This window comes from Dipodomys spectabilis, unplaced genomic scaffold (genome assembly GCF_019054845.1).
Source record: "Dipodomys spectabilis isolate Male_0828 unplaced genomic scaffold, ASM1905484v1 ptg000023l, whole genome shotgun sequence".
NCBI classification, from domain to species: Eukaryota; Metazoa; Chordata; class Mammalia; order Rodentia; family Heteromyidae; genus Dipodomys; species Dipodomys spectabilis.
In genome coordinates, this window is record NW_024870700.1 from 4,916,112 (window position 1) to 4,926,617 (window position 10,506).

The 10,506-nt window shown below is 44.2% G+C and overlaps 1 protein-coding gene across 3 annotated transcripts in view; it reads left to right on the forward strand.

Annotated features, from left to right (window-relative positions):
• Fez1 (fasciculation and elongation protein zeta 1) overlaps nt 1-10,265 on the forward strand; it is a 50,573-nt gene extending 40,308 nt beyond the window's left edge. For all 3 annotated transcript variants that reach the window (XM_042674896.1, XM_042674895.1, XM_042674898.1), the window contains exons 7-10: nt 136-216; nt 2,435-2,510; nt 8,421-8,486; nt 9,887-10,265. In XM_042674896.1, coding sequence (XP_042530830.1) covers nt 136-216; nt 2,435-2,510; nt 8,421-8,486; nt 9,887-9,903 — 240 coding nt within the window. In that variant the 3' untranslated portion in view covers nt 9,904-10,265. The remainder of the gene's footprint in view (nt 1-135; nt 217-2,434; nt 2,511-8,420; nt 8,487-9,886) is intronic.
• The last annotated feature ends 241 nt before the right edge of the window (nt 10,266-10,506 follow it).

The following is a 10,506-nucleotide window of genomic DNA, read 5'->3' on the forward strand; positions in this document are numbered from 1 at the left end:
TGGTTACCATGGAGCATTTATCTGATGTGACCTGGTGGCTATGGGTCTGGGTACTTAGTAAGGGCACAGAAGTCCCTGGGGTGTTGGCTTTGGGACAGGGAGCCTTTGCCCTCCTTCAGTGTCTCTCTCCTGCAGCGCTTCAGCATGGAGGGCATCTCCAACATCCTGCAAAGTGGCATCCGCCAGACTTTTGGCTCCTCAGGAACCGACAAACAGGTAGGTCTGAACAGTTGCGTTTTTCCTCTCTCCCTCCCTCCTCTATGATCTCACAACTCAGTCTTCCCAACCATGTGCGTGTGTGGGGTGCCAACAGAAACATTGTAGCATCTGGGCAAAAAGGGCTCTGACATGTCCTCCCACTGTTAAAGAAGAAAGTGCTTTCCCAAAGTGATTTTTTTTTGAGATCCTGTATTCTAGGATATGAACAAAACTTCAAACCCAACACTAATATCTATTAATTAAGTTGCATTGAAAGGAACCTATAGCTGGGCACTGGTGGCTCACACCTGTAATCCTAGCTACACAGGAGCCTGAGATCTGAGGACGGTGGTTCAAAGCTAGCCTGGGCAGGAAAGTCTATGAGACATAACCAGCACAAAACCAGAAGTGATGTTGTGGCTCAAAATGGTAGAGTACTAGCCTCGAGCAAAGAGCTCAGGGACAGCGCCCAGGCCCCCTACCAACAGAGAATAAAAAGGACGGGAGGCGGGGGAGGGGGGGGGGTACCTATTTCATGGCTGAGCCTATCTGAAAGTTTAATTAACTCCATGGCATTTCACTTCTGGCTGGGCCAATGCCCTCCATACTGCATCTTTAGCTGCCTGGCTCAGATTGTACCCCACAGCATGGCATCTCCTTGTTGGCTCCATTTTGTTAATAACTTGCCTACTGTATCAGTCAGCTTTGCATTGTTAAAGTAAGTTTCCTGAGGCCATTAACTTCATAAAAGTAAAGTTTTATTTAGTTTATAGTTTTCGAGGTTTAAGTGCAAGATTAGATACCCTTATTGGTTTGACCTCTGCTAGAGGTGTCACATCATGGTAGAAGTATACATAGGAGCAAACAGTCCCATCTCAAACCTGGAAAGAGAAAGAGAGAACTCTTTTCACTTCTTTTGAGGACACCCCCCCCCCCCCAATGACCTAAACCTTCCATTAGGCCTTGCCTCTTGAAAGTCCACAGTACAAATGCAACTATGGTATTCAATATGTACTATATAAAAAATGAACTATGCTACTTGTGGGCAAGGCCGGAGGTTGGGGGAGAATGGAGGAAAGCAAAGGAAGGGATAACATTGTCCAAGAAGAATTATACTCATTTCCTGCCTTTATGGAATTGTAACCCCTCTGTACAACACCTTAATAATAACAATACAATGATACGCATTTACAAAAATGTCTGCAGTATGTCCCAATAGCACAACCTTGGAGACCAAGCCTTTACAAATGTATCTCTGGGAGATGTTCAAATTACCCACCAACAGTAGCTTTGCAAAGTGACTTCATTTCTGGATGTTAGGAAAGTGTTCAAATGAATGCTATGCTATATTGCTAGGTCTTTAGGTACAAAGGCAAAAAGCCCTGGTCCCTACCCTTTGGGGTACAAGTCCAATAGACTTGGTGGTGTCAGCTGACAAGTTTAAACCTGTGGAATAAATACTCATGAAATGGCCGTGACTTTTAAATGCTTGTGCTGAATCCTACGTGTTAGAATTCTACACTGGCACCATGGGGAGACTTTTGGACTGTGTAATTAGCTTGCTCCCTTCACAGCAGTGAGATAAGGCTTAGCGTGGTGAGGCAGGTTCCCAAGGCCTCACTGCCAGCGGCAGGGCCAGGACCACAAGGCAAAGCTTCTCAACCTTGCACTCACCACTTTAGGCACCCTTAGGGTCTGTCAAGGTCTCTGGTGGAAGGTCCCCCTGCCCATCCTCAATGTTGGCTTTGTTGCAGGAGCACCTGACATCCAGCAGAGGGAGTAAATCCAACATCCAAGACCTTGGGTGGGGTTGATACATCATTTTTGACAAAAGAGAAGGAATTCTTTCTCAATTTTAAACACAACAACAACAACAAAACCCTCGGGGAATATTGTCTGCTACTCTAGGCCTGAAGGGGGACAAGGCCCCCCTGGTTTCCAAGATAACTTAGAAGTTTCTAGTGCAGGAAGAATGTATCTGCTGAGACGGAGCAAAGTTTTTCCTGGTTAATATTGGGAAAGTCTTATTTTCAAGAGACAGCCCCCAGGAGTTGGAGGATGAAATAGAGGTCTAAAATAGCAGTATGCCACTGACCTTGAGTGTTGTCAGCAAGGTCGAGTTTGAGAGTGTTTTGTTTCTTTGTGTCTTAGAGTACTGTGCCCATGCAACTTGTCCACTGTCCTTAACTCATTGAGGGATCATGTCTCAGGGGCCAAATGCTTGTTTGTCTTGCAGTATCTGAACACAGTCATCCCTTATGAGAAGAAATCATCTCCTCCCTCCGTGGAAGACCTGCAGATGCTGACAAACAGTGAGTTCCTCCTTCCAAACCTTAGAGGCATCTTGTTTCCCTCCTCCTGACTGCATGCAGCACTCCAGTATCTCAGGCTGGAGATTTCCTAGGTCAAAATATGCCCTGTATTGTGAGGGCACATCCTCCTAGCAAGGGTACAAGTAAAACTCTCCAGTGGTACACACCCAGAGCTCCTCTCCTCTCCCCCTCCTCCCCTCCCCTCCCCTCCCTTCCTTTCCTCTCCTCTCCCTTCCCCTTCCTCTTATTTTCTCCTCCTCTCCTCTCCTCCCTTCCCCTGTCCTCCCCTCTCCCCTCCTCTCCCCTCCCCTCCTTTCTGCTCCTCTCCCCTCCCCTTTCTGCTCCTCTCCCCTTCCTCTCTTTTTCTCCTCTCCTTTTCTCTCTTCTCTTCCTTCCCTCCCTCCCTCCCTCCCTCCCTCCTTCCCTCCCTTCCTTCCTCTTCTTTCCTTCCTTCCTTCCTTCCTTCCTTCCTTCCTTCCTTCCTTCTTTCCTTCCTCTTCTTTCCTTCCTTCCTTCCTTCCTTCCTTCCTCTTCTTTTCTTCCTTCCTTCCCTTTCTGCCAGTACTGGGGCTTGAACTCAGGGCCAGAACACTTTCCCTTAACTTTTTGCTCAACTTTGGCATTCTACCATTTGAGCCACAGCTCCACTTTTGACTTTTTGCTGGCTCATGGTAGGTAAGAGTTTCATGGATTTTTCTGCCTGAACTGGTTTCTAACTTCAGTTCTCAGATCTCAGCCTCCTGAATAGCTAGGATTACAAGCGTGAGCTGCTGTCCAGCTTTCTTTTTTTCCTCTGGTTCTTCCAGTAAGCAAGAGACCTGCTTGGGCGGCGGGAGGGGAGCTGGGGGGAGGGTGTGAAGTGGGGGAGGGAGATTTTTGTGTTCCTGGTTGTTCTCCAGGTGTCCTCTTCTCTGTCTCTCTGGTTCCCTCCTGCACTTGCCCGAGCCATACATGGGCACCTTAGCAAGGAGCTGGTCTCAGGCCTCATTATACTTGTGTGTGTGTGTGTGTGTGTGCGCGCGTGCATGTGCGAGCCTGTTCTGGGTTTGAACTCAGGGCCTGGGTGCTGTCCCTCAGCTTTTTTTTGCTGAAGACTAGCACTCTATCATTTAAACCACAGCTCTACGTCTGGTTTTTTGGTGGTTAATTGGAGATAAGAGTCTCACAGTCTTTCTGCCCAGGCTGACTTTTACTTGTGATCCTGTCCTCAGATCTTAGCCTCCCAAGTAGCTAGGATTACAGGCCTGAGGCACCAGTGCCCAGCTGTGATTGCACGTTTAAGAAGCAAGGTTTCTTGGGCAGAGTAAGGAGTAAGGCTGATTAGGAAGAATAAAGTCCATTTTTCCTTCCAGGAATTGATTGCTTCCTCTCCTCTGCTTTGGCTCTATTGTCTTATAGTATAATAACATTCTGAGCTATGGGGGGAGAAACAGTTATAATGAGTTTTGTAGGCAAAATCTCTTTGTCTATATTTATATATATATACATATCTATGCATGTCTACGTATATGTATATCTATGTATGTGTATATATGTGTGTGTATACACACACGTGTGCACACGCGTGCACACACACACACACACACAAACACACATCAGACTATATCTCCCAAGGGACCAGGGCACTTAGTGTCAGCTTGGCTCTCTTAGGAAGAGAAAAATCCTAGGAGACAATGTGATGACAGGCTCAAAGGTGTGAAAGAAGTCACATTTCCCTGGCAACTATGCATGCAGAATGATGGCTGCCTTGGAGTGAATGGGCTAGTGTGTGTGTGTGGGGGGGGTGGGTACGGACACCCCAGAGGAAGGGAGAGGAAGACATGCTTCCTGGGCCCTGGGCTAAAAGTGACCAATATCTACATTAAAAAAAATCAATTTGGAGAATGAGAGCAGGAGACTGTGGCAAATGGAAATTCTCTTTGTATCCACAGATACTGTGTCCTTGAGAATCTGGAATTTTAAATTCAAAACATTGACTTGCTTTTAACTCATTTTTAAACTCCTGCATTTGCATAAATATGCACTAAGATTTTTTTTCTTAAAGGGAACAGACAGAAATGCATTTGTAGCACTAGGGATGCAGCTCAGTGATGGAGTATTTGCCTCACAGGAGATAGGCCTTGAGTTCAAGTCCTAACATTGTTTAAATATATATATGTGTGTATATATGTATATATATATTATATATATATGTATATATATATATATGTATGTATCTTGTAGAGTTGTGTTTTCATAGTGCTAAACATCTGGAAAATAAACGAGAAATAACAAAGCCTGATAGATGTGAAGTCTTTTCCCCCCCCAGTCTTGTGGTTTGAACTCAGGGCCTGGGTACTGTCCCTGAGCTTCTTTTGTTCAGGGCTAGTACTCTACCACTTGAGCTACAGCACCCCTTCTGACTTTTTCTGTTTATGTGGTACTGAGGAATTGAGCCCAGAGCTTCATGCATGCTAGGAAAGCACTCTACCACTAAGCCACATTCCCAGCCCCAGATGTGAAGTCTTAAAGCAGAGAATAGCTAGTTGTTTATTGCAGCTGCCCATCCAAGAATTGTGTGACATTTTCTTTTCATTGTGGTTAAGAAACCACAGTAAGTAGGTTTGTTTACATTTTTGAAGTTCTTTTAGAAATTCCACCTAATATATCCATCATTAGAATACTTTTGATATGTGGAAAGTGAACATAATAACTCGATAATAATTATGTTAGTCTCATACACTGAGAAAACCAATGTGAAGAAGAGATGGTTTATTTTGGCCCATAGTTTTAGAAGTTTCAGTCCATGGTTTCTTGACTTGTTTCTGGGCCTGCAGTGAGGTGAGAGCATCATCGCCATGAAGCAGCAGAGCTGCTCACTTCATGGTGGTCAGGAAGCAGAGAGAAAGGGGGTGGAGAGGGAGATAGCTAGAGATTGTCTATCTATCTATCTATCTATCTATCTATCTATCTATCTATCTATCTATCTATCTATCCATCCATCCATCCATCCATCCATCCATCCATCCATCCATCCATCCATCCATCCATCCATCCATCCATCTATCCATCCATCCATCTATCTATCTGGAGCATGCCTTCAATAACTCTACCCTCGACTAGTTCTTACCTCCTAAATTTCCATCACCTCTCAAAAGCTCATCACATTATGAACTCATCAATGGGCTGGTCCATTTGGTGAGGTCAGAGCTGTCATGAGCCAATCACTTCCTCAAACAAAGCCTTGCCTCTCAACATTTCTGCACTGGGGAACCAAGCCTTCAATACCTGGACCTTCAGGAAGACATTTCAGATCCAAACTAGTTTAGGGTGTTAGCCATAATATTTTCTATCTTTTCTAAATAGTCATAATTAAACCAGCTATAAAATTTCGTATTTAAGTCCCACCAGTTGACATTTTGTTAATGTTTTATGGCTGTCTCTTTTATTAAATGGATATATCACATTCCAATATTTTATACCTCTTAAAGATTTCCAACTTCTCTCTTCTCTGAATACCAATTCTCTTATAGATTATAAGAGCTTTTTTTTGGTAGATTCTTGCATGGACAATGTCTCCTCTGTCTCCCCTATGTCCTTCAATTAAGGGCAGCAGACAAAAATGCATTTGTAAAGCTCCTTTGCCTGGGTAACTCAGATAAAATTTGGAATTTGGAGGAAAACCTAGAACCATATTGGCTGGATGTCATTATTGCTCTTTTACTGCAGTCTTCTGGGTGGCATTTAGTGTCTGAGGTTCCATTGCAAATCTCATGCATGTCTAGAAATACAGAAAAAAAAGAAACAAGGACTCTCAGCTCCCAGTTGAGTTGAACTGAACATTTTTCTAAAGATATAGAAGAAATAAAAAGAGCTTTCTTTTGAGCTTTCTTTTTCTGAACCTAGCCAATGAGTCAGGCCCATCAGTGAACTCTGTTCCTTGCCCTCTCCTGACTTGTGGCTTCAGGTTTCATTGCCCTGCCTTGAAATCGGGAAAGCTGATCAGTGGAGTTCAAGGACGTGGAAATGGACTAGGAAACCGACTGTTGTCATGGTTGTTTCCTGACTCTAGCTGATCCTTATTCTTTCCTCATTGAGAAGAGTCAGACAGCAGAGAAAGATGTCACAGAGAGAATACACCCTGTGGTCTCACACTCAGAGATAAGCACATGCACTGTTCTCTACACTCTTCTGTTTATTCTGTGCATTTCTATTTACTTCATTATTCTACATGTATCTATTTCTTATAACATTTATATGTGTTTTGCAATGTTCTTCTTCATTGATAAGGACATTTTGTGCATACAATCTTTCTCCTTTTCTTTTCCCTTCCTTCTTTCCTTCTTTCCTTCCTTCCTGCCTTCCTGCCTTCCTGCCTTCCTGCCTTCCTGCCTTCCTGCCTTCCTGCCTTCCTGCCTTCCTGCCTTCCTGCCTTCCTGCCTTCCTGCCTTGCCTTCCCTTCCCTTCCCTTCCCTTCCCTTCCCTTCCCTTCCCTTCCCTTCCTTTCCTTCCCCCCTTCAGCTCAAAGCTAGCAGTCTGCCACTTGAGCCACAGCCCACTTCCAGTCTTCTGGTGGTTTATTGGAGATAAGAGTTCACAGCCTTTCTTGCCCGGGCTGGCTTTGAACCATGGTCCTCAGATCTCAGCCTCCTGAGTAGCTAGGATTATATGTGTGAGCTACCTGAGCTCCGCTATAAAAAGCCTCTTGAAAAAGCCTTTAAGAGTCAAAAGCTTCCCTGTTGTTTGATTCATGTGTAAATGGCATGTCTGTGAACTCCAGAGAGAGTCCCTAAACCTTCATAAACTCCAGCTGTCTAATGGACACAAAACAGAAAAAAGGTATTTAACTTGTTATTTGCTACCATCAAATTGGAAATGAAGATGATTGTTTATGTGAAAAGAATGTCTTTAAAACACTATTATAGGCGATTCAGTAGTGTGACAATTTTTTTTATTAGTGTATTAGTTGTACAAAAGCATGGTTAACTGTGAAATTCCCATACACATCTACATTTTATTTTATTTTATTTTATTTATTTTTTGGGGGGGGGTCCAGTCGTGGGGCCTGAACTCTGGGCCTGGGCGTTGTCCCTCAGCTCTTCAGCTCAAGGCTAGCGCTCTACCACTTGAGCCACAGCGCCACTTCCGGCTTTTTTCTTTTTGCTTATGTGGTGCTGAGGAATCGAACCCAGGGCCTCTGGCATACAAGGCAAGCGCTCTACCACTGAGCCACCTTCTCAGCCCTGCATCTACATTTTATTATAGTCTCACCTTCTTTATCATTCTCCCTTAACACCCTCTATACCTGTCAGTTTTTATTAATATTTAGATCAACAATATTGAAAAGCTGATTTGTTTGGTTTGGTTTGGTTTGGTTGGTTGTGGGGCTTGAACTCTGTTGGGCACTGTCCCTGAGCTCTTCAGATCAAGGCTAGCGCTCTACCACTTGAGCCACAGCGCCACTTCTGGTTTTCTGTGGTTGATTGAAGATAAAAGTCTCATAGACTTTTCTGCCTGGACTGGCTTTGAACCATGATCCTCAGATCTTAGGCTCTTGAGTAGCTAGGATTACAGGCATGAGCCACTGGTGCCTAGCAGCTGATTCTTTTTTTGAACAATTGCTTTATTCTTACAATTATTAAAGATATAGAACAATTGCTTTATTCTTACAATTATTAAAGATATAGACTTAGTGGATGGTATGGAAATTATGGAAGTCATCAGTCAGGCTGCTTTCCCAGAGACAATCCTGGCTGTTCTTGAAACAGATTCTAGAGGTCAAATGAGTAATTTCCCAGTTGGGTGGGGGTGGGAGTGGTGGAGGGCATGTTTGGCTCTGGAAGCAACTTTGTATCCTTGATGATGTCTCTGCTTCTCTCTCTCTCTCTCTCTCTCTCTCTCTCTCTCTCTCTCTCCCTACCCCCCTCCCAGTTCTTTTCGCCATGAAGGAGGATAATGAGAAGGTGCCTACTTTGCTAACGGACTACATTTTAAAAGGTAAGAGCCGCAGTCACCTCCTGAACAGAAGTGGTGAGCTACGGAGGCTGCTCTGAAGGCCTAGCAGGCATCTATGCAGACAGACCCAGCAGGGGCCTAGGTGAATACTGAGGAGCCTTCATGGTAGTGGGTGCTGCTAGAACCCCTGCAAAAATGGTTCCCTCACTTATTCCTTGAAATATGTTTGTTGGGGAAATTAGAAGATTTGTCCTGTAGAATTTCCTCATTTTGGATTTTTTTTTCTAAATTCATCTCCATGTTATACTTTAATATGTTCATCTATTTCCTCTAGGCCCTAGAATGAGAGGCCTGAGCAGCTTCAGCCTTAGACCTTTTGTTTTGTTTTATTATTTTTACAGAGCTGGGGATTAATTAAACCCAGAGCATCAAGCATGCTAGGCAAATGTTCTACCACTGAGCTAGTCCTAGCCTTACATCTCCTGATAATCACTGTTATGTGTGGTTCTAGACATCCATCCCGAGACACATACTCTCTGCTTCTCTTTCTTTTCAGATGTCAGTAGCCACAGAAGATCATTCATGGTCTAAATCCATTGTTGGATTTGTTTTTGCTCTCGGTGTACACACAACGTTGTATAGTTTCAGATTGGTGGAACATAAATAAAACCCTGAGCTTCTTTCTGTAAGAGCCAGAAAGATTAATCTTATAGTCTAGTAGTTAAATTTTGGGAGGAATGTGTGACCCAAAGGTTTCTAAAATGAATGGTAAATTTTTTCTGAGGAGGCTTATAGAATGGTATGTATAACTTTGATGGTCTGAGGGCTAGCTTTTTACCCTTGTCAATCCACGAAAATGATCACATTCTATGTCTCTCACATTGGTACATTTTGTTTCATGAAAGAAGAAACAGTGTGGCTAGGTAAGAGCATTTTCCTAACTTATAGAGCTTGTGAGAAGAGGATCAAGGTTGTGTGTGTGTGTGTGTGTGTGTGTGTGTGTGTGTGTGTGTGTATGTGTGTGTGTGTGTGTGTTGGTATTGGAACTTGAACTCAGAACCTAGGTGCTGTCCTTTAGCTTTTTTTGCTCAAAGCTGGCACTCTCATTTGAGCCACAGCTCCATTTCTGGCTTTACTGGTGGTTAATTAGAGATTACTTTTGAACCTTGATCCTCAGATCTCAGCCTCCTGAATAGCTAGGATTACAGAGTGAGTCATCAGAGCTTGGGCAGGATCCTGGATTTAGACCCAGGCAGGTGGTTCCTAGAGACTATATGCTTAATCATGACATCACAGCAGAAAGAGAGCTGTCATTGTCTCTTCCTACTCTTGGTAGAACGATGATGCAGGACTTCAACTACTGCCTAATCCTGGGAGATTGTTCTCTGCTCAGGAGCTGCCCTGACTATGTGACCTGTAACCTCTTCCTCTTCTCGTTTCAGTGCTCTGTCCTACCTAACTTTGCCTTTGGAGCAGCCTGGCTGCAGGAGGTCACTGAGCAAGAGTCATTCCATCACAGGGACTGCATGACATCACGTAACCTCCGATATGTATTTAAACATGTATAGCTTAACTTGGATTAAACTCGAGCAATCGCGGGCGGGGTCCTTTGCTGTCGGCTTCTAGTGCTAGTAATCATTGGATGCATGATCAGGGCGCAGGGCCGGTGATGCTCGCTGCCTCTTCTCCAGCTGTGTCCGGGAAGGCAGGTGTCCTCACCGCTCATTCTGTAGTCTGGCTCCGGCCCTCAAAAACAAAAACAAAAACCAAAACAGCTTATACTCTTAAGACTAATTTTGAAATAAACCTTCATTTAATTAATATTCTTCATTGCTTTGGAGTCTGGCATCTGTAGCCCTCCGCTTCACACTCTGTAGAGAAAACACGTGTGACTGCTTTCATGTGCTCTCCTATGGCCCTACCTTGGTGGGTCATGGCGGGTGGTAGGGCTATGTATGTGGAAGGCCATACGCAGAACTCCTAGGTTCTTGCTGCTTGGCCATATTAAAGGGAATGCCATGGAGAAGCCAGACAGATGCAGTGCTTCGTGTGGGAATAGGCA